Source organism: Osmia lignaria, chromosome 9, assembly GCF_051020975.1.
Source record: "Osmia lignaria lignaria isolate PbOS001 chromosome 9, iyOsmLign1, whole genome shotgun sequence".
Classification (NCBI taxonomy): domain Eukaryota; kingdom Metazoa; phylum Arthropoda; class Insecta; order Hymenoptera; family Megachilidae; genus Osmia; species Osmia lignaria.
This window is the reverse complement of record NC_135040.1, coordinates 13,371,227-13,394,850: the sequence shown is the minus strand read 5'-3', so window position 1 is coordinate 13,394,850 and position 23,624 is coordinate 13,371,227. Positions and strand designations below refer to the sequence as shown.

Genomic DNA, 23,624 nt, shown 5'->3' with positions numbered 1-23,624 from the left:
TTATATATCACACTTACATTTTCCGTATTTCTTTCCTCTCACATTTACTCGACGATCTATAAATCTATTTACACGCGTTCTAGCTGAATAGGATGCGGAATATAAAGTCGTCCGCTGTTTTCGTTGCAGATATCATCATTGATCGCGAACGATCTCGTTTCAGGCTTCAACAGAGACCGTACAGGAAGACTTTGCGCTCCGCAAATAATTCAATCTTGATTTTTATCGCTCGTAGAACGCCCAAGTTTTTCAGAAAGTTTCCCTCCTTCATATTTCTCGAGGACTTTGTAAAAAAAAAAACCACAATGATTACCGCCTCGAAATGCTTTCTGGATACTTAAGACGATTATAAAACTTTTGTCTCGTATAAAAAAATGAAAAATGACCCGGATCCACGCGCAACGTTCGCGCTTTCACCGTGTTTGTACTTAAAACGTATGTTCGCCTGAATATTGGCAAAATTACTTCTTCTTCTTTTTTTTTAGTCCGTAATCGATTATTGTTGCTTTTATTTCGTAGAAATCATCGGACAATCGACGTCTTGCTACGAATTTTAAATATTAACGTTGATAAATATATATGTATATATATACACGTAAATATAAAATGAAGATCAGTAACTAATAATACCTTAATCATTCCTGTATTTACCATTAATTATTACTGATCCACTTTTTATACGTTCACTGTACCTCTTTATTTCATACGGTAACTTCTTAATATCAATATTGTATACCTCTATACTTGAAACGCTGTTCGGAAAAAATCAATGGAAAATCTCCTCAAGCGTTTACTCGATAAAACGTATAAAAAAGTATATAAAAATTCAACGGTACGTTACTTGTGTGTTCGTGTAAAAAAGTCGTTCCAAAGATAGAGAATCATCTACAGATCGGTAGGACAACACCGTCGATTTTTACGAAACAAGATACTAGGTAAATGTAAGAAAGTTGATTAGAATGATCGAAAGAGAAAATAGTAGGCCGCGAGCAATTAACTGGACCAAGTTGATTCGGCGAATCTGTAGACGATTAAACGTAAAACCTTGTGTAATAATTATTGTTCTAAGATGTAACTTCGTATCTTTCTTACATGGTAATTTGTTGTTGCGTGCTATACTTCTTGTGCTTCTTCGTATGTTGCATTCGAAAACGAAATACCCTCAGGCTGCGAGTAACTAACAAGTAATAAATACGACGATCTTTCCCTAAAATTTCTCGCTCTCGTTAACGTATCATTCGTTCCATTTGCTCGAGAAGCAACGATCATTTACAGAGATAGGCTAACGTAGAATAATAATCACTGTACACGATATACAAGTACAAAAACGTCGGATATACAAGATCTCTCTGCTCCGAGTGTTTGAACAATGAAATGACGAGAAACGATGGGTCAATTATCTGTGAAAATTTTCCCACAACACAGTTCCATATTATAATATAGCGTTAATTCTAAATTACACTTCGGCTATCGATGTAAATGAATCCTCTTCAACATCATCTTCAAACCCGTCACGAGTTTTTATCATCCTTCTTTCAAACTCTTTGATTCCAAGATCTTTTGCCCCCGTTACTTATTACTCACATTACTCTCGTTGACCTTCTCAATTCTTTTCATTCAAGTATCTTTATACTTCAAGGTGTTGCAGTGACAATTGGTTCATCCATTTGCTTATAAAAGCGATGAAAAATGTGCAAACATACGCTGCTGTGAAAAGTTGATTCACGTTCATTCACTATCATCATTGTTCTTTCTTTAAAGTTCTCGAAAAGATTGCGAATACAACGCGTCAAAAGACACTTCGATCTTCTGATCGTGTTAATAAAACTACACGACTTTCATGAGCTTATGTTCAAACGTGTAAATGTTACCTCGTATTCGAAGCTCTTATCAAAAGTTACCAAACGATTGAGCCATCTCCAGTGTATTGTATAAAACAAGAATGCATATTAAAATACGCATGGTGTTTATCAAATGGTTAAAAACGTTCAATTGTTTTCCAAAAAGGAATCCTTGAGAGTGATGATATTTGCGCGTTTTCCTGTACACGTGATTCTTAATTCTTTCCGGTTTAAAATAATTTTCTTATCAACTTTCTCGTGGAGACGAGTATATACGTAAAATCTTATCCCTTGGAAAGAGCAAAGAATCGCGACATACGTACGTGTTTATAGCGAACACTGGTTCAGGACAAATACAAAGGTCCCTGTGGTCCACGGCTAGGGTTTACGATCGATGATGGCAGTTTACACGAGTTCGATGTTCGAAATTATAATTCCGTGACGGCGTACAAATTTGGATCGCTGCCCTGTACTTGGCTCAAAGTTGCCACCGTCGATTTGTTATCTTGCCTATCCTGCCTATCTTGCCTCGATTGCGCACGATTGTACGTGCCGTACATGTTTGGCACGGCGTTGTTCTGCGCGGTGCCGTTGAATTGATTCCTAGTGAAATTCCTGTCCAACGTGCGCACCTGGTCCTGCATCTGATCCTGTATGCGAATATTAGGCGCTTTGTTTCTCACTAAAGAACGAAATTGATTCATATTGGTCTGCGAACGGGACTCGAACTCCCAGGTAGGCTGGCTGCTGGGATTCGGTGGCAATGGTCGATTCTGATTCCAAGCTGGGGTCGGACCTCTCTTCAGATTCGCTAAATTCTTTGGGTCTAAAGTCTGTGTTTTGCGAGAATCTTGGAACGTGGCCAAGTGAGCAGGTCCGTGAGAATTGTGAGACAGGGTACCGGTGAACGAGGCCACGCTTGGGGTCCAAGGTGGTTCTCTACCTGTAACATAACGGAGAGACACGTTTTGTTAGAAATTTCGTTCTTCAAGGGATAAGCGTAAGAGAAGGAGCCTCCAACCAGGTTACTGTAATATAAAATTGAAATTACCGGGCCCTGCGGGGGCGTGCCCTCAGTAAAAATCACTGGACTCGAGTGTCTTGCACTGTTTGCTCAAAGTCGCGTACTGGCCAGGTTGATCTCCGAGTCCAGAACGGTGCTCAGCTCGTCCACCTGTCGACTGCTGATTATGCTGAGACGATTTGTGATCCCCGCCTCCTCCGCTCCCGTTAATACCCCCACCTCTGTAAAGATCAAATCGAAACGAACAAAGTTGCAGCATTATCTTTCTCTCGGACGGTTTTACTTCATTTCTATTCTATTCGTGGGGGACTGTTTTGGAACGTTTCTTTGTTCCTAAAATAATCTAAACAACGAACGAACGCCATGAAACACGGAAACACGGACATAAAGCGTACTATCGCTAATATTTTCATAAAGAGAACTCAATTTCTCGCTTTTAAACACCGATCACAAAGAACAATCGGAGCGTTTGAAAGTATATCTATGATTATCCAAATAATCTATCAAGTCATGATGCTGTAAAAATATCAAAGAGAAAAACGAATTTACTGTACAGTTATTGTCAAGTTAAATAACAGATAAATTACCAATTACAAATCAATGATGTTTCTCTGACAATAAAATGGAAGATCAACAACTGTACTGCTACATTCGTTTGTTATTGCCACGGGAGCGTTGTACACGATTAAAGCGACACTTAAACCTAATGCAATATTTATCAAAACGAACAACAAAGTGATTGTGACTGAATCAGTCCAACACGCTGATACACACGAGAAATGAACGAATTGTAAAATGTTGAATGAAAAAATACACCGTCTATATATAAAGCGAACAGTCAGATAAAGATTTGATGCAATAACGATTACATATTCCTTGTATTCATACTTGAAACGTTTATATCTCCTCACATCAAGTCTTCAGTTAGCTGGTAATTATGAAAAGGGACCTGAAAATCCTTCAAAAATCTGTGTTATCTATACAAAAAACTAACAAAGTTTCTCTAACAAAGAAGAAATCGAATCCCTTTTCAACGATACCGTGAAATTAGTTTAAGAAAATCTCGTTTGTTCAATCTCCATCGTACGAAACAAACATTATTAAATGATATATTACGTTTGGCAGGAAGTTTAGTTTAGTTGCCAAATAGGAAAAGTTTAATCGTTTAACTTAGAAACAAGCCAGCTTGTATAACTTGAACGATCACGGTAACGTGGATTATCCTGTAAAAAGCTTTCCACGATTAAACTGAATTTAAATCGTTCGAGTTCATACGATAAAAACGAACGCGTACGGCTAAGAGAAAATGAAAACCGAAGAAAATCTCATGCACAAACTTTAACATGCTCTCGTGCAGCTGACGTGCTCGAGCAGTCGCAGTAGCGTAGGACGGCGGGGGCGGCGTTAGCAAGAGAGGCTGCTTAATGGTATTTTGAGTGCCATGAGCATTCGGATAAAATACAGAAGGGGCTGTAGGCGGGTACGACCCTTGGCCTCGAAGGGTCCTTGCTGCTATCGCCTGCGAAGCTGCCGATGGTGGTAGATACGGGTCCTGCTCGTCGACTTGGTGGTAATCTCTTCTAGAACAAATTCCTCGTTAATCGCATTCCGCTCGTTTTGCGATTAACTAACTACCTTTCGCTGTGGAATTTCACCTCTTTTTTTTGTTTTTTTTTTCATTGAAGCACAGTTAACAAAAACAAAGACAATCTTCTGATGAATACATAGAGATGTAAGACGTCCACAGTGAAAGGCTCGACGCAACTCGAACGAGTTGGACAACTCGCTCACCGTTTTCGAATGTAGATCCAGGTATGAGAGTCCACCCAAACTAACACCGTGAAGAACAGACCTGCTGCTAAGCTCGCCAATAGCATGAAGGTCAATCCATACCTGTTAAATTGAAATCACTGTTAGCAGCAATGACCGGTAAGAGCGAGCCCTGATCAAGAAATACTCACAATCCTAAGTGACATAAGCTTTTCGCGGCATGAACGTATTGCTTGTGAAAGGGTTTACAGTCGAGCAACGTGGCTAAACCGGACATCAGTTTGCTCACGGTGTTGACGTCGAATAAAAGGCTGTTCAACTTTGGTTGCAATTGTTTATCCTTGTACAATTCTAACGCCAACCTGGTCACTGTGTTCAGGTTTTTGCTCATTTCACTGATCGCTGTCTGACCGTCTCGCAGTCTCTGTGTAAACGGATTGCTACGCGTATTCTCGCAATGCGTATAATAGGAAAGAACCTCCGAAGCTAACGTAGACGGTACCGCCCTGGTCAAGTAACCGTCCGGCGATACGCATAGATCACCTAAGGCCACTGAAGTCGCAAGGTACAACGATGCCATCAGCCAGGAGACTATCACCGCGAACAAACCGAACACGGAGAACCTGTAACCGAAGATTAGTGGTTTTTAGCGAATATTTATTGTGAAAAGAAGAAACGTGTAACACGTACGTTATAAGAACGCATCTGGAATGTCGTGCGACACCGACGAGTAGCACCACGCAAAGAACTAGAAGTGCGCTCAACACTGCCATGGTGATCGGCCACCTTAATTGCTCTATCTTCTCTCCCATTCCGATCGCTCCAGCCAGGCTGATCCCCGTCAACGGTTTCCTCATTTCGATGCTTTTATTCACGGCGATGCTCGTGTTCTGTTTCATGCTTTGTAAAGCGGCTAACAATAATTCGATCATCGTTTTATTGCTGACCGGATCGTCGAATTCATCCCTTAACGCGGTCAACTGTGGTTCCACCTTCTTCTTCAGCGTGTTCTCGATGGTGTCAGTCTTGAAAAAGAACAATCATTTTAAGTAAAATATCTGGGGGGTAGTTAAAGTTTATCAAAAATAACGAAAGCTATTCGAAAGTAATAAACAGATTTCCAGAATAAAAAGTCAAACAACTTTTCATTTTTTATTCAACAATGAATTTCTACGCGGTGCAAGGGGATTATTCGTTTTTCGAGCTCTTCAAACACCAAATGAATCCTCTCTAACGGCCTTCGGTTAAATTAAATCCGTCAAATGAAGATGTTTAATTAAAAAAAGAAAGAAAGAAACGAAAGGCTCCTTGGTGACGGAAAATCGGATTATTTATCGCAAGATGAATCCCGTCTTCTTTTTAGCTTATTTTCATTACGGTTGTCCGCGGAAACTCCTCGCCATTCTTGACCCAAATTAGCGGGCGCAGTCTAAGGACACGTTTGAGCAGAGAGAGAGAAAAAAAAAAAAAAAACTAGAGCGCGAACTAATTAGCAGCAAAATACAGTGCTACGTTTCAACTTCTTTGATCCACTAATCTTGGATCTGATGACTTATATACTCTGTCAAGTTCCGGGAAGTAGATTGTTCAAAGAAACACGATCCCGTGAACCAACCTGATTCCGTACACCCATCAGGATACCATCGACGTTCTTTGCGGCTGCCACCAATTGCACCAAACCGTTGTGAACATCGTCGTTACCGTATAGTCCGACGGCAACAGCTCCGCAGCAAAGCAACGCCAGGATGGCCAGTGAAAACTTCAGCAGGGTTATCGACCTCTTGGGGCGCGGCTTCCGGTCACAGCATCTCGTTACCAGGTATACCAGCAACACTAGCAACGTCAGGATTAACCAGGCTGCAGGGATACTTCCAAGTATCCCGAGGCTCTGTTAATTAAAGTTTAACGTTAATTATTCCTGTGTATCTTCGACGAACATACCATACCTCCCTACATTTCCATTTTATTAGCCAACACTAAGATTGAAAATCTTGATAAGGGGGCTATGGCCAAACGGTAAGAGTTATCGAAAAAATTCTTGGGCCATTGTGTTTAGTGGGTCAAAATCTCAACAAATGGCCGCAAAAATATTTCTTTTTGCCACTTCCGGTCTGACCGGAAAGTCGTACTATAAGGAGAATAATCATTTGCTGATATCGATAAAGTTTATGTAAATAAAAGTGATAAAGGTCCACTTCCGGGGTGCTATAAATATGACGGCTGAGCCAATAGTTGATTCTATTGTAAGTTTTAAACAACTCCTTACCTTCGGAAGTATGATGGTCTTAATTAAATCTAAAATCGTCGTTGGTAGTCTTTGCCTTCGTTTTTTTTCCAAATTTTATGCGAACCTTAATGGTACCTACCCAGCCAGGTTACGCAAACTTTCCGCTCGCTTTCTAATTAATGCTTATTTGTAGCTACCGTTCACGCGGGGCGCGTCTTCTCGCGACTGGTACCGTTAATTAAGGTTAAAGCCGAGTTTCCTAGTAGATAAAAATCCCGTCTGATGCGATAGATAAACCGGAGAGAGAGAAGCTGCTGAGGAGATGCTATCATCTTATGAACAGTATGAAAAAAAAAGAAAGATTCGAACGAACTTGAACGAGTATTTCCAGTAACAGTGACGACATGAGGCGATGCTTTTCCCGATTAAACGTCTAATTTATTATGTTTCCTGGATCTCTGGCGAACGTTGAACCGAATCCGGATGCTTTGATTAATTGGACCACCAGTACCACGCGATCGAAACTAATTACAGGTGAAATCTGTTTGTTAATTGCCACCAGCTTCTGTCTACAGGACGAGATAATAATTTATGCCAATTATACCTACTTATTTTCTCAAATTAACATTCAAATACAGCCGCTTACGTAATGACCATCTTGTCGAGTAGAAACGCTATAAGAAGTCCAAGCGCAAAGGCTTAGACGTCCCACGTATTTAGCGAACGGCGTGCTAATTAATCGGTGACAAGGAGGACGTCGAAGGGGATATCGGATCCGTGTCTCGCGAAACTTGTCACACGTGCTGTGACTCACAGCGTGATTCACAGCCGTGTTTACAGTCCAGAATAATCACAGACCGAAGGAAGTGTCGTTATCTTTGCTTCTGTGACGGCGTTTCCTGCTCTCGCCGCTAGATGGACGTCATCTTAACTCCTTTCTCGCTAGTCCTCACCTAACTATCCATTACTCGTTAATTTTTTTTTTTTTTTCTTAAGATCCCTGTAACGGTGTTAACACATTTGTTCATTTTCACTGTACTAGCCAAGGTGTTAAAATTACTTGAAAATTCAATCTCCTATTCCGTTTCACCAACGAAACGGACGTGTTTCAAAGGTGTTTCTCTGTTAACGTGGTCGGTGCTGATGGAAAATTTGATTTTTCCATCGTGGTACTGGAAGACCTGCATGCCACGGGGTCAACCACCCTTGGCTCGCGTGCCACCCAGTGGTACTCGCTAAATCGACCGGTGTACCTACCTATTGCATTCATTATTTACACGACGTCAATAAAGTTTCCCTTCAACTTTCTGATTTCATATGTTGCAAAGTTCAACGATCATTCTCCTTACCGAATTAAGTTTCATTGTTTCTCTATTTTTAATTATCGCCAGTCACTAGTCACCCTGACGAGAGTGAACGCGTTGAATTCTGGTCGAAATTCAAAGCCTGAATCGTGTCTAGACAGGAATTCTCTGTTTACAAAATGCATAGACGAAGACGGTCGTTGCATATGCCGCGGACCAAGAACGGGAATAAATCCGGAAGAGTGCTCGAGATGGTGGGAGAGAGAGAAAGAGTGTGAGAAGTAGGGAGGAAGAAAAAGAGTACGACTCAAACTTCATGGGGTTCACGTGTCGTAGGGGGTAGCATGTAAAATCGCAAATGGATTCTCTTTCGAGGCTCGAGAAGCTCTGAAAGAGCAAATACACCGCTACGTCCCCTACTCTTTTGCATCGCTCAGAAAACGCGTTACTCCTTTTTCTCCTGCTTTCCTCTGCGCCACGAAACATTCACGAGTATTCGTGAAAATTTTCGTCAAGCGAAAGCATCGTTCCTTTCCACGCTGGATCATTTATTTCCTCTTGTATACGTTTCGTATTTCCTGTTCGAATACCAGAAACATTTGAAACCCATAAATTTATCCATCACAGCCTTTAAGTGGTACACGGGCTTGGTCCGTACATTAAATACGGTATGAGTCACTTCTCTACCATTTTCCTCCTTCAACAAATTTCCCAGATCATCCTTTCGCTATTCCGAGAGAAAGGAAAAACCTACTTTTCAAAGAGATACTTGAATATACTCTAGATTTCAGTTGATGGCGAAAACAAAAAAACGTGGTCGTGCTCGTTTGAAAGGATTCGAATGCATTTATTTTTGAGGAGTTGTGCAGGAAAGGGATTGTTTGTCTCCCCTGAAACAATAATCGGCGGAATTAGCGTTGAACGTTCGTTGCAAATCGGCTTTAATCGGAAAACCCTGCTCTCGTTTGTACCAGATTAAACACGTTCTTTACAGAAACGAGAGACTTATCTCGTTGAAAGGTTAATCAAAGTTTCGTTCCCCTTTTGAAATCCTTGAAAAATTCATTTACCGCGCGAGTTTTCATTGTAAATTACCTTTCTGCTATTCTCTTCTACCGTAAACATTTCGGTACACGGCGCGTAAAAGGAAAAAAATGTGAAATTATTAATTGCAAAAATGTTTGCCTCGAAAAATGAAACAGGGTAATGTACGATGACGTAGAATTTCGTTGAAATATATGATAAAGCTTCGACCACGTTGCCGGTATAAAGTAGGTGCGTCATAAAATATAAATCATATTAACAAACGATGCCTCGTGTTTGCGCTATTGTGCAAACATTGCGATGAAAATAAAAAGAGCGTAAATTTTAATTACTAGACGCGGCTAGCGAGAGCAACCGGAATTACACGGAAAGAAAAAGAATATTGTAATTTATGTAGGAGACTAATCTATGTGAGATTAATCACGGTACCTTAGAGGGTTCATCTGAATCGTTAACACCCCTATTTACACGTGCGTTAATTTAAACCTGTATAGTATGGTAATTCTTTAAATTGCGACGGCATAATTAACTCGTGTCATATTAGCTGCTTGTTGTTCTAATCTGAAAATAGAACGAACGAGAAACTGTTAGCAGCAGGGTCGTTGTACTGGTGCTTTTCTCCAATTTCGTTAAAGACGTTCGAGATACCTTTGGAAGGAAAATCCTGTTAAGCAAACTCTCTTTTAGGCTAGCTCAATGTCGCGCTCTAAAGCTCGCATATGAACGGAGATATCTATTCTAATAAAACTAATTTACATTTTGCGTTAAAGAATCGAAACGAATTATTAGAGAAGGATGGGAAATGGAGGAAGAAGAAAATGAGAGTTAATGAATAGCCGAATCGAAGGTTAGAAAAGAAACGACGACAGATAGGACAAAACGGAATCTCACGATTTAATTACCCGAGCGGTGTCGTTGCAGCGGCCGCGTCGTGAAATATTTTCAAGCAGCAGAAACAATAGCTGGGGACCCAATTACCGGGTCTCGTGTTGCGTCGAGGGTGCTCAGACAGGCGTTTCCTCAAGGCTTCTCCTTCGGCGACTACCTCTGCACCCTACCGACGCGTGCAAGAGAAACGTGTGCGCACGTCGTTTGAAAATTTTCCACACCTTTCCTCGTCGCCGATATACGTAAATTTCTTCTTAACGAGCACCCGAGCCATCGAGTTAAATAATCATCTTTTACGACTTTTCATTTCTTCCGCTACGATGAACAGGAACTTTGGTCACACGTATTCTAGCGAGAAAAACGGCTAGAAGTAAAGCGTATAAAGCGTGGCCGCAAATGGAGATTACAAGGGAACGTGTAATAAAGAGAGAAAGAAAAAGTTAAACAGACCGAGGATAAAGGGAGAAACGAGGCATCTACCGGTTGTCGGAGACGGAAAAAGGAATAAGTGACGGACAAAAGTGGAAGCGAAGAAAAACTGTATAACAGAAGCAGTAGCGCGGGAGAAACTGTTTTCTCTGAAGTAATTGAAAGCGCATGAATAAGAAATATGAATAAGAAGAAAGTAGAACAGGAAAGAGGAAGCGGTCGTCTGTACGCGCTAATGGAACGGCGTGAGACCGAGGACCCGATTGGTATCGATGCTCGCTAATTGGCAAATAGACGCCATTTGCGGAAACTACCTCAGGATAACTGCCTTCGATTCTAAAAAAAACTGCAATATAACATCTGAGACAATTTTCGAAGAGAATTAACAAAAAGGCTATCCATACGAGCGTCATTAATCTTACTAAAACACGTGCTGTACTTCTCCCTTTCCCCTCTCGGTGTTCCGCACCTGCTCGATAATTACAAGAAGACCATTTGCGCTGATGGAAAAATAAAAAGATTAACATTGCTCGGTAGCGGTGTGTACTTTTTCAAGCACGATTCTAAACGAACGGCGATCGAAAACAACGAGATCTATCTGGATTCTATAGTAAGTAATAAGTTGCCGTGCACTCGACATCTACAACGAAAGACGTTGCCTTGGGCGATCGTGCTTCTCTCGTTAAGAACTAAGAGAAGCACGATGCTGTTGGAGAACGGGGTAAGAGGTGAACACAGCTAAGAGGGGGATATCATGCTTCTAGCGATGGGCAGAGACTTATGTCGAAAATATTGTTCCACTATATTCAATTAAGTATGTAAGAATTGTAGGCGTTTAGTGGAGGAGGAGAAGGTTTCGTCTCTCTGGACGCCTTTAGTTCGGGTTGGGGACCGGTAGGTGGCGGCGAGATGATCAGTGTTCTCGCTGGCGGTTCATAGGGGAAGTTCCCCTAGTACCGGACATTAGCTATATCTAAAAGAATTGAAATGTGATAAAACTGTTTCCACCGTCAAAATAAAGGAGAGTATAAAAGAAACGTTTGACGGTTAAAACAATTTTGTCACGTTTCAGTTCTTTTAGATATAGCTAATGCCCGATATTAGGGGAACTCCCCCTATATACAGGTTTTCCGAATTGCGGTATGATTGGTGTCTGGGACAGGGATCTGACAGGGAGTATGACGGACGATCTCGAGATGGAAACATCTTTTTCTTCCATCTACTACAGAATCTATTTTCTTAGAAATTCTTGAAATTTGAATTACTCGGGAAAATCTAATCTAGAACCTCATCCTCGCATACAAAAGACGCAAAGACGAGCGATGGGTTTCGCGCTTCCTTTTAACTCGAGGAAGTTTAATATCGAACATGCAATTTGGAGTATCGTTAGAAGCCGACTGAAAGTGTCTTGAGCCCATCGCTAGTTAGCGGTCTGACGTTTCGAGCCCGTTAAAGCCCACACGTTGCCCTGGGCGCATTATACGAAAGCCTTTGTGCATTGTTTGAGCTTTCCCGGACCATTGTGCTTTCCAGTTACACACAGCTTGGATTCTCCTGCGCTCCTGGCATCCAGCTGCGGTTCTACCTCGTCCTGTTTCCTTCTCCTATCTTATCCCTCTCTCCCTCATTTACGCTACTTTGCTACGAAGAATCCGTATGATTCTTCGTTGCCTTCTGGACAGTCGCTAGGAACCTACAGGAATACGTACTTTAAACCGGAAGAGAAGTACACGCGTGCCTTGGTGTTTGGGACACTCTCATTCTTCCAGCCAGCTCACCGTGACTTTAACCGTTTTCCTCCGATGTCGAGGAAGAAGCGACGAAGAAATGGAACGAACGCGTTATCTCCGAGATAATTAGACGTTTCGCTTACCTCTAAGTAGATTTCAGAATGTGGATTGAAGGTGTTGTTGACCGAGTGGAGCGAGACGTTGAGGTGCGGCAGGCTATGGAAGACCCTAGCGAGCGGAGGTACCGTGTACTGTTCCGGAAGCTGCTGACCGCCCGCCATTTTGGAGAACCCTTGTCTGCCGAAAACCCCGTTGAAGAGCGCCTCCTACTCGTCAAGACATGCTACGAGGCCTGGAACAGAAAGAGAAGCTGAATGGGTTAAAAATTGCTTCGAGCTTTTAACGTTCCAGTTTCTCGACTCGAGAGAAAATATATTTTCCACAAATAATATCACAGATAATACGTAATAATAATTTATTTCAACACACTCCAAGTCAAGGAGCAATAAGTTATAAAGAAAGAAAAAAAAATTGAAGATAGCAGTTAAAAGAGGGCGCGTGTTCTGGTCGGCTATCGTCATAGACAAGAACGAAACGGAGCAGCTGGCAGAGATTTCATTAATTAAGCGCTCGTTGCTTCCACAACGCCGCTTCGAGCGTAATTGAATCAGCCCTGGTAAAGCGTTTCGTAGCATAGTCCTATCAAACAAAGATTAAACCGCATCGGGAGCTAGTTCGATTCGAAACTAACCGCTAGATTCGTACCCGAATTAGAAGATCCTCCCTTTTTTTTGGCATTCGTTGAATTGCACGCTAAATCGGATAATCGTTTCCGATTAAATATAACTCGAACGCTATCATCGTGTTTTTTCATTTCCAAAACATTTATTTTCTGCGAAACATAGTTTCTAAAGAAGTGGCAATTAGAAAAATTTGAAAATTATCCAACTGGAATGATTCTCCTCGTTCGCGAGCGTTAAAACGATCCCGAAGAAAGAGACAGGGAATTTTTTACTTTGCACTCTGGACCAATTCATTGTCCTGGTCGTTGGAATTATAAATGCTGAACGGCAAGAGCACGGATAACTCAAACCCCCGAAAAAAGAAGGGAAGAAAAACATGAGAGATGGAGGAGAAGGGAAGTTAGGACCATTCTTGAACTTGCTGGCGAAGAGCGTGGGAAAAAAGATCTGTTGGCGTTATGCTGCCTTGAAAACTACGTTTACACCTGGTCCTGGCTTTCTTGACACAGTATCCTCGGTTCCTGTTCAAACGTTTCTCCGCCTAACCCCTCGTAATTTCTCTATTATCCCAGGATTTTCAAAGTTTATGCTCACCGTTGAATCATACATAACACGATACGGATAAAAGTGTGACAGAGAAAAGGAAGATCGAGTGGTATAACACGAGTCTTAACTTCTTACTACAATCCTATACTTCATGTTTTCCAGATAAAAATGACGTAATTTATGATCCCACCGTAACTACGAAGAAGGTGAAGGTAAAAAAGAATTTCAAGTTATTACGGCAATCACAGTTGTTACTATAAAGGTAGCGCAGCACTTTGGTGCTTCCCATACGCTACAAAGGTATCCAACCTCTCAAGTATGAAATTCCTTGGGATCCGTCAGCTTGACTCACGGGAACAAGTGCATTCTCCTTCTCAGGTGCTTGCATATTCCGGCAAGATCGGTTATACGGGCTTTGAATAACTTTCAAACTATTTCTGCCTCTGCCAACCTAATTATTCCAAGAGATTCCATCGGTAAGCATAATTGTACCGCGAGTACACGTGCAAAGTCATGGGATGTCGATGATACCTGCTTGTTGCATGCGTACTCGCGTGATTTCACAGGAAATCGCTCTTCGAAAGATAATTGCACAGGTTCTTTTCTTTGTGATAATTAATCATTTTTAAACGGTTGATTAGATGAAACTTTGGAATGATATCAAACTAGTTTATAACAGATAGTTGCTTTCTAATCTTTTTTAGTAAGCACGGTGTGATAACGGTACACGATAACACGCGATACGCGCGTTTATCTCTGCACGCGTTTATCTGTTAATGCAATTGCCAGGTAAGGATAGGTATGTATATTTATCCTGCTCGTGGAATTCGTGCAATTCGTGCGATTTTAATTCCTGTAGCAATGTTTCTCGAAATGAAATCATACTCGATCTTAAGAATACGTTTTATTTCTTGCAACGATGATTAAATAATTCGTAATCATTTCGAAAGAAAGAAATCGTATAAAATTCTATGGCAATTCTATTAGAAAAAGCGGACAAGCAAATGTATAATTTTTCCTACGAAAATTGTTAAAATGACGGCGGCTCGCGTAGCAGTTTTCCTTATCTTAAACACCCTCGGTTCTAGTATCAGGGACATAATTAACGTTAAAAGCTCGTTGCAAACGAAGCCCGATGCTAAGTGCGAGCAAAACGTCGAGCCACGACGAGCTGTCGATACTTATCTTCCTGGAATTGCAACGAAACTTTCCTGCGTTCTGAGACAATGAGAAAACTTTCGCGAATGAACTCCTCTTTCCATCTTTTTCAATTTTTTATTTTTTTATTTTTTTTTTTTCCAAGGCGATGGGTGAAGCGGAGGATGTTCGAAATTTTTCCAGCAAACTTTTACGCGCGCGCAGCTGAACCTGCGGATGATGATCGCCTCATCGTACATGCAACTCGCGTTGAATTTTAAAAGAATTATTTAAAAGAAGATATAATTAGCCTTCGTTCTGGCAGAAAAATTTCATATATTATCTGAAAGTTACACGAGTGGATGAAGAATGAAACGTCGCCGGGTTCTAAGCAGAAATTGTACAGGCTGGTGAAACACGACGAAAGAAACAAAGATGTTAACCCCTTTGGCGTATATCGGTCGAACGTTGCCCTGGCAAACAATGAGAAATTTCAGCGGAAGTTACCTACGAGAGACGGGGCTTTGTCGAGCTTTCAATTATTGAAACACAAAGAGCTCGCTAACTCCAAAACTGGGATGGTTCTACCGAGAGAATAGTCTGCTTCGAACTTGTCTCATGAATGTAATGATTTTAATGCTGTTGCTTCGACAATAAAAAAAAAAAAAAAAAGAAATCAAATTTCATGCAATACATTTCTTAGAAATTACACTCCTTTTCTTCTTACCATTTTATTCCCGTTCGAACGCGGTTCACTTTTCATTCGATTAAAAGTTGACGACAAAACGGTCACGCATCGTCGGTCCCGAGGATAAATTTTTATTTTCCACGATACCGAAACGGTTTCGCTGGAAAATTTCATCGTAGTTTTGTTTTACGACGAGGTGCACGCGGAACAAGTCACGACTGTTTTTTAAGCGAGACTTTTTCGAATGCACCACTGGGAAAAAGGTCGAAAGAGAGCGAGAGAGAGAATAAAACGTCAGCGTATCCGTGTTTCGAAAGGTACAACATTTCTTTGTTGAATTTTTTTATTTTTTACGAAGGAACTTTGTTGAACAAAGTTCGGTTCGGTTCTGCCATAGCTCGAACCGTAAAGCTTCAGTTATGGCGAACCTATTCAAAGTTGGATACAATGAGGACCGAGAGAGGCGTGCGTCTACCAGGATACAGGAGGATCATGTTAAAAGGCTGAGTTAAACGATAAATTCGAGACGGTGGAGACACTACTGGGTTAATCTGAATTAGACAGAGAAATCCTTGTTACGCTTGAGAAACCGCTGAAACGACGTTAACCCTTTACCTTACAATTCATGTTACAGTACAGATAGGATGAAAAAGGATTAACAGTTGAGACTGATAATGACTGATAAAGTAATATCTCGGCTATCAATTTCGTATGAATCAATAAGACGCGTAATCGATGGAGAATCGATAGTTGACAGTGTTTCGATCGATCAGATCGAAGAATCGATAACGAAGTGAAATATCGAACGTACGGCAAGGCGTGGCATAAAGGAACCCGAGGGAGTTAACTGTGAGCGCAGAAATCGATCGGCGGAAGTCGTTGCTTCCTATCCCTATCTCTCTCTCTCTCGCTCTCTCTCGTACACACTTGCTTTTGCTCTCTATATTGCACGCTCGTTTCCTCTTCGACGTATTGCTGACATTGTATCGGATGACGTATACCGACAGGAATTACTCGCTGCGATTCATTCAAAATCAGCAGCGAGTTAACAAGCAACGAAAATATAAAATTTATTATTTTTTAGAGTAAACTTCCGTGGCGGCAAATTTAAATTCATGAATAAATAAATAAATAAATAATAAAATATCGTCGAAGAATAGTGAAAATTTGATAAAAAATGTAGCCTGGTATCAAAACGAAATTACATTGGAGCCGAGAAAAATTGCCGCGACGCTATTATCCGCGTTACAAAGTTAAACCGCGCGTCCATTGCAAAAGATTCAAAACGCTGAAGCTCCCCAGCAAAGGATCCCTTTGATGTTTTCCTTTTTATTTCGCGCTCTCGCTACCATCGTTCTCACCAAGAAAAATTTCATCCCTGAATACCACGATTCTTTCATTTAGAACCCGTGTGTGATACTTTTCGTGATTCCATTTTTTCCTCAACAATTCTGACGAGAAATTTTCAGAGGTCAACGATTATTCTTATCTTCAGAGATTGTTAAGTTCCATAATGTATCGACGGTAAACTTTGAGAGGAGAAACGAATAGCAGATAATACATGGGCTATCAAATTTGCATTTAAAACCAAGCTTGAAATATCACCCCGTTTCTTCGATACTATTTTCTTGGCAGAGGTGTAGTCTAGAAGCGAAGAGCGTTTAAATCTTCAAAGAGATCTTATTCGAAGAGGAATAAGTCTCTTTCAATTCTTCATATTAGAAAAGGTCTAGGAGGAGGAGGAGGCCTGGCCGTGGTTCGAGGAACCAATAATGTCGTTCAAGGAATGGTTACGGAATGCAAATACTGAATCGAGGTCCTCGAGGAGAACGCGGTACGTTCCGGGGTATCGATGAAAATTGCCAAGCCTCGAAACAATAGATCCATTCGACGGAGATCGGTTGTCGTAGTAAAATTTTAGCCCGTATGCAAATACGATTCGTCGCGTGACGCACTCGCGAATAATCAGCAATTCGACAACGGGTTATCAGTGAAACTGGCTAAGAAATTCCTTGATAGGTACAATTCAATTAACGGTGATTTTCCATGGTCATTGTATACAATTTAGAGAAAAAATAAAGTAATAAATATTCCAAATTCGACCTCTTAATTGCATAGATATACTCTTTAATTTTATTGAAATTTAATTTTTGAAAAAAGCTAAAGTATCGAATATCGGGATTTGAAAGGTGATATCGGTGAAAACGATTCAGAATTTTAACCCCTTCGCGCACGATCCAATTATGTAACAGTGCTTTTCATACGCGTACCCTTTGATTTTATTAAAATTTCAAAGTATGGTATCGAATATCGAGAATTCCAAAGGTTATCGTTGAATGCGAGTGATAACTTTAACCCCTTGATATACAATTCGATTAAAAATGATTTTCTACAAAAATTAAATTATCGAATATCGAAAATGGGCGAGGCTCTCCTTCCGAAGAAGAGTTTGTTAAAAGATATACGCGGTCCACGTGGTGTACAGACGAACCCGAGGGATGAAATCGTGGGCGAGAGGAAAAGCGATTTTCCAGGTTAAAAGAGGCATGTTCCGGGGTAGATTGGCCAGTCTGCGGCCCATAGATGGAACAGACGCGAGTTTTGCTCCAGATGGTTGAGACCTTCTCGTAAACGCGACGATTTACAGCGTTCCCAGAGGCAAATACGCCATGTGACTGTGGCGTGTATTCGCGTAAACAAACGTGATGGCCAGATGCGAAGGGAATTTCCATGGTCAACTTTCTTTCCGCACGGTTTCCGATGATTTTCGTTTATTTCCAACTTCATCCCCAGACGTGCCGTTTCGTAACAAGAAATATGGATTATTTGCTCGAGAAGCTTGCCAATTCGATTTAATAACATTTATACGATTAAACTCCATAATTCGGCTAAAATTTTATTCGATGCCAAACTTTTCACTGAAAGGTAATCATAATTATGTATATGTTGAAAAATGTTCGATTTAAATTGAATGGTTAAATTTTCAAATTAAAATCAATACTTTTTTTCTCTTTCTCGCGGAACTTTGTCAACGGAATTCTTCGATAATTGGATATTGATTGGTTCACGACGGAAGTGACAACGAGCGTGGAAGTCGATGGTCGTCTATGCGCCAGAAAAATATCCACCGCTTTAAACTTGAATATTACCCGCGTTTTATGGTAATTACTTTCCCTCCCAACGTCTATTACGCCTCTGGACGTACGTAGGCCAGGCTAGATGCACGCTAGCAAGCGCGAGCTGTTTGCACCACTTTCTGGCTCGTTTTTAATTATAAAAGTTTCCATTTAGCGAACCACTACCCTTTTCGCGTTACCCAGTTCCCCGATCCCCAGCCTCCGTGGAGCATTTAAAAAACTGTACACGCCAGTTTCACCGCCTCATTTCGCCTCTTCTCCTTTCAGAATAATCATTTGGATACTATTTAACACGTTTCAAATCCACCGCGCACTCGGCGCGTCCTACGCGAACGGGAAGGAAAATTAACGGAAATTCGATTGGAATAAATGAAAACGGAACTGGGAAAGAAAAACTTTCCACGTTATTCGATGAAATTTACCCAACGGAAAGAACGAGCGGAACAATTGCTAGTTTTCGAGAGATAATTTATTTGCGCTTCCCCTTTCACAGAGCAATTTTTCTTTTCCGCGTTGACGGAGACGAGCCGCTACACCCGAGGCGTTTTTCCATAGTTTGCTTTGCAATTCTACCGCTAAAAAGTTCAACTTCCCCGTCCCCGTTCGTTCTGGTCGCGAGTGTTCGCCAGGCCCGAAGCGTTTGCTTGGAAAATTCAAGCTGGTGAAAAGGAAGGACACGATACCGCGAGATGTTAATTCAAAGATAATTTGTGGCGGAAACGGGCTTGAAAGCAGCTCCTTAGCGGTTCTTTATATCGCTAAAATGATCACCGACTCGCTTTCAATGCGGTCGATGCTACTTTTCGGTGTTTCTTCCTTCCGACCGAAAGGCCAGGAGAAGAAACGTCGCGTTTTTTCCGGACTTTCCACTTACTTTCGGATGATGAAAAGAAAACACTGCATCGGCCGTTATGGAATTACTACCCTCCGCTCTTTAATTAAGATTTCGCGCTGATTTACGAATGAAAAGTCTCAGGTCTTATACCTTGAATGTACTTGGTTGATTCATAACTTGACTCATTGTACATTCCAACGAATTTGCACTGATCAAACATCTGTGTAATCATTTTCCTTCAAACTGATACGGCACAAGTGGTATTTCGCAGAACTTTTATGTCATTGAAATACGCCAGACTTTCCCTCTTTCAAAATCAACCACTTAATATGCAACAAACTAATACAATATAGTTTCGAGTGAACCAACTATACGCAGAGAGGAGAGAAAAAAAAAAAAAAAAGAAAGAAAAATTGCATCAGGGAACAAAGTAAATCCAGGGAAAACAGATTTTCACGTGTGACATGCGTTCGAGGCTATTCGAACGCGCGTGTTCCGCGGTTGAATCGAACGGAAGCGTTATTGAATTTGCAATACGACCAAGAGTGGCTCATCGGAATGCAATGATGCATCGCTATATATATATATATATATGTATATGGCGATTGAGGAGCGATTGTCGTTCTATAACGCGTCTTTCTCGCCGCTTAAACAAACGATCGGTATGCAAGGTGAGAGGCCGATCCATTCAGGCATCGAACGGAATGCAGAAAAAGCCGACGTTTCGAACAAAAGATTATCGGCAGGTTTCGCCACTGACGGAGTGGAAGTCTTCCTCCGCAGCCCCGTTATTCGCCTGTCGACCCGTTTCTTCACCCCTCGCGACCGTTCACGGAAATCTGAGATCTCTATCTGAAGAGAGTACATGTTTTTGTCTGAAGCCGAAACTCCCGTTCAATATACAGTGACTCACATTGGAAATCATCCACCACCCTATATTCTTCTGTTTCTTCCTCTATAACTGATCTTTTACATGCTAACTACTTGTTCAATTACACGCGTATCGTTTGTCTACGCGAAGAAACATAATACGCCTGGAAGGTAATGCAACCCGTCATACGCGCGGCTAATTCGCGCGATGGCCACCAATTCGAAATACAAATCGAGAACAGAATACATAATTCGAGTGGTTGGTTATTAGAATCGAGTAGAGCTCTCGAACGGATCGAGAACAACTTCGACAGTGGTCGAGAATTTGAACTCGAAATTATTCGAGCTACTAATTAATCGAACGCTCGTCAATGAATCGATACCAATATCGAACAGTAGCTATACTGCGTTAAATCGTTGTAAATCGGATGTTCTTTTTATTTGTTTCAGCAAAATTAATCTAACTTTTTTTAACGATGCGAAGATTAAATAGATCGACGATCGTGATCTCGAAACGTTCGATGATCGAAGGGAACCGGTTACGAGTTTATTTAACGATGTACCTGGAATTTTAATGAGTTAACTGAAATGGTTACGGCTTCGTTATTTGACCGATTAATTATCTCTGTCCACCATTCGAGCGAACGTATCTAGACGCAACTAACCTATTTCACGAACAATCGAATCGATTTGACAGATCTTTCGTAAAACCCGATCGATAAGTAACCTAACCTCTCACGCGTGTTTAACGAAATAATACAATCGCGTTCTGGTTTCGTTTAATCTGACACTTTCAGTTATTGATTCGAAACGCATTTCAATAACTTCTGCTTGGAATAACGTGGAAAGTTCAGTTTGTTGCACCCGAATGGGCAATTCGCGTTGACGATTATTAATACTCAATTCGTTTTATATTCTAGTGTACGCTCGGGGGCAATAGAGGCTGGAGCCGTTTGCTTTAATCTTACGAGAACTTACGGAATATGTATTTAATTTTCTTATTGTAAAGATATAATTACATTAAAGCCTGCTACAACTTTGATACACCTGCGCTACTTTCTTTTTTCTCGTGTTTACAAACTTACCTCGTCAAAGAGTAATCTCACGCGACCGTCGAAGCAATTCGATGGATATATTAAATGTTTCACACGAACTTTTATTCCAAATCGATTCGTATTCACCGTGTTCGTACATACAATAAGAAGCGTGTTAAGGTTGGTAACATCGTGTGATCTCGGTTGCTGTGACAACGAGAAAAAACGCGCGAGTAGTACTTGTACAGTTCTCGTGATTTGAGATGGGGTTAGCTGTACATACATTCGTTTCAATTGCTTGCGAGACAATAGTTTTCCTAAGCGTCTCACGAGCCAACGATTTTTTCTAATCAATCTGTGCGTATGTAGTGTAGGTCATAAGGTGAGTCACAGGACGACCTACAGATGGTCTTCTCGACAACTACTGTCTGTTACTGATAGTAACAATCTTTCGACAAAATACGTTTCATTGGGTTACTGAAAACCGTGTTATTATCATTTACATTGGGACATTGAGTAACAGAAGATTTTCTATAGTATCAAGTTTTTCTCCTGGGCCCCATACACTCTAAACACGGTCCTGATATTTTGTTCTCGGTCACCGTACCCGGTTATTAAATTACACTTGAGAAACTCTCAAATTCGATACGGGATAACCGAATACCTAAACAGACTACGGTTTAATTTTTTGTAAAAAGAACTGAAACTAGTAAAAAATTCAACCGGGAATATTGAAAACATGACGTGGAGGTTATATCGCTAAGAAAAAGGGCACGTTTACATTATTGCACGATATCACGATATGCTTAACGTTGCCGAATAAGTATTTTTTATTCAGATTAACAGATTTTATCGTGATTAGAATTGTTTTTATGTAAGTTGACTGACGTCAGAAATAACTGAACGTTTTATCCTTGGATCTAAATGGGTTTCGCTTGTTACGGTAGCTTTTGAAATAGAAAAACGTTTCTATGATTTATCGCTACCTTTAAACAGCATAATAACGAGAATCACTCGTAACTTGAAGAGCTACGTTAAATCTTAATTTTCATTTTAACGTTTAAGCCTGGCACCCTCTATTTACAGTACACGCGGCAAGGCTCATTGTTGTAATTGCGAAACGCAAGGTTTTTCCCCTATTTTTAAATATCCACGCGCTGTGGACTCGCTGTCATTCTCACGCGTTTTCTTTTCAGCATCGGTTACCGGCGCGCTCGCTTCTCGAAGAGGGTTGCATTTTACGTGGTACCCGCATACTGCGCCGCGTACTTCTCTCGATTTCTTTGAATTTTTCCGTAGCCACACCGAAAAATCCACCCTCGTACTTGAGGGAGAGCATGCACGCACCCAGACATACGTATGTAACAACGACCGTGGCACGAGAGGTGGCGAGTGTGGAAAAAGGGGCATACACACCCGCATGGATCCCCGTAGAAAACCGTAACCTTACACGAGAACGTCGCGCCAAGTGTGTACTGTGTATCGATCCCGAGAGTACACACGAAGACGACTCTGAGCGCCACCACGTTCTCTCTGTCTCTCTTATCTCGTGGGAGAGGCGCTGTCTCTTGTTGTTGGTCTCGTTAGAACGCCGACAGTTACTCGGTACAGCTATATGTATTTCGAGGCTGAGCTAAGAAATCACTGAAACTCGATCGCCGACACTACAGACACTCAATTTCCAACGCGACGTTCAGTTAAAAACGAGAACAAGGACGTTTTACGTTCGATGCCTTTACCGGCTTTATACGTCAGTTACGATCAACGAACGAACGAAGCGATACATCTTGCGGTTACCTTCTTTCAATATGGAAATATATTATAAAGTCGAATGGTAATCTTACCTTGATTTTCTGTGAGTAATTCGAACACTGACACACGACGAAACAACGCGCACTCCACACCCGACGAAGGTCCGAGCTCGACTGAAAGCGTTCGGCGGAGTGGGGTGGCGCCACAGCCAATCCCAACGTACGAGCACACAATTCCATCCTTCTCGCGAAGACGTATGGTACGGTTCACTTAGGACGAATTGTTCCTCCTGAAACAAATATTGAAATGTTAATTTATTAATGAATGATGAAATGATCAGTTTGCAAATTATCATCTGATAATAAATAATTACACGTTCCGTGTTCACGGTTTCTTTCCTCGGTCATATAAATTGTAATCTTGATGTGTTATTAATTATCGGTAAGCGCGATATCAGTTTGAAGAAATCATACAATAAGGATGATTAATCATTGATCTATTAAAACTGGAACTTATGTAAGTGGAATGAACATGGAAAGAGTGAAGTATCGGAATCGGAACGGACACGATATGTACAGTTGCGTATAAATGGACCTTTATCCGAGCAGACCGTGTAATATAGGAA

The 23,624-nt window shown here is 41.1% G+C and overlaps 3 protein-coding genes across 8 annotated transcripts; 1 reads left to right on the top strand and 2 right to left on the bottom strand.

The window, feature by feature from the left end:
• Positions 1–284: 284 nt before the first annotated feature.
• On the bottom strand, positions 285–2,545 carry LOC143305681 (uncharacterized). Its single transcript, XM_076690193.1, has one exon. The coding sequence runs from the start codon at positions 2,543–2,545 to the stop codon at positions 2,270–2,272; it is 276 nt and encodes a 91-aa protein (XP_076546308.1). The 3' UTR covers positions 285–2,269.
• Positions 2,546–2,642: 97 nt separating this feature from the next.
• tty (tweety) lies at positions 2,643–23,234 on the bottom strand. 6 transcript variants are annotated; one of them, XM_034328601.2, is made up of 9 exons: positions 23,092–23,234; positions 12,401–12,609; positions 6,251–6,523; positions 5,326–5,660; positions 4,827–5,258; positions 4,657–4,758; positions 4,203–4,445; positions 2,893–3,086; positions 2,643–2,784 (listed from the first exon to the last, which is right to left on the bottom strand). In XM_034328601.2, the coding sequence occupies exons 2-8, from the start codon at positions 12,536–12,538 to the stop codon at positions 2,915–2,917; spliced, it is 1,695 nt and encodes a 564-aa protein (XP_034184492.2). In that variant the 5' UTR covers positions 12,539–12,609; positions 23,092–23,234; the 3' UTR covers positions 2,643–2,784; positions 2,893–2,914. The 6 variants fall into 6 exon arrangements, with proteins under 6 accessions (XP_034184492.2, XP_076546301.1, XP_076546300.1 ...); XM_076690186.1 differs by having other exon boundaries at positions 4,353–4,445; XM_076690185.1 differs by having other exon boundaries at positions 4,203–4,442.
• On the top strand, positions 6,641–11,466 carry LOC143305672 (uncharacterized). Its single transcript, XM_076690160.1, is given in 5 exon segments — positions 6,641–6,651; positions 7,977–8,069; positions 8,071–8,111; positions 10,118–10,287; positions 11,359–11,466. Coding segments are annotated over 5 exon segments (423 nt in total).
• Positions 23,235–23,624: the final 390 nt, after the last annotated feature.

What these genes read in the sequence shown, in the direction of transcription:
- tty (XM_034328601.2), bottom strand. Translation starts at nt 12,538, where the DNA reads ATGGCGGGCGGTCAGCAGCTTCCGGAACAGTACACGGTACCTCCGCTC. An exon ending in TCCAGATGCGTTCTTATAAC is followed by an intron (nt 5,259 to 5,325) that starts GTACGTGTTACA and finishes CTTCGGTTACAG; the next exon opens with GTTCTCCGTGTTCGGTTTGT. An exon ending in CTGCACGAGAGCATGTTAAA is followed by an intron (nt 3,087 to 4,202) that starts GTTTGTGCATGA and finishes TGATCTTTACAG; the next exon opens with AGGTGGGGGTATTAACGGGA.
- LOC143305681 (XM_076690193.1), bottom strand. Translation starts at nt 2,545, where the DNA reads ATGAATCAATTTCGTTCTTTAGTGAGAAACAAAGCGCCTAATATTCGC.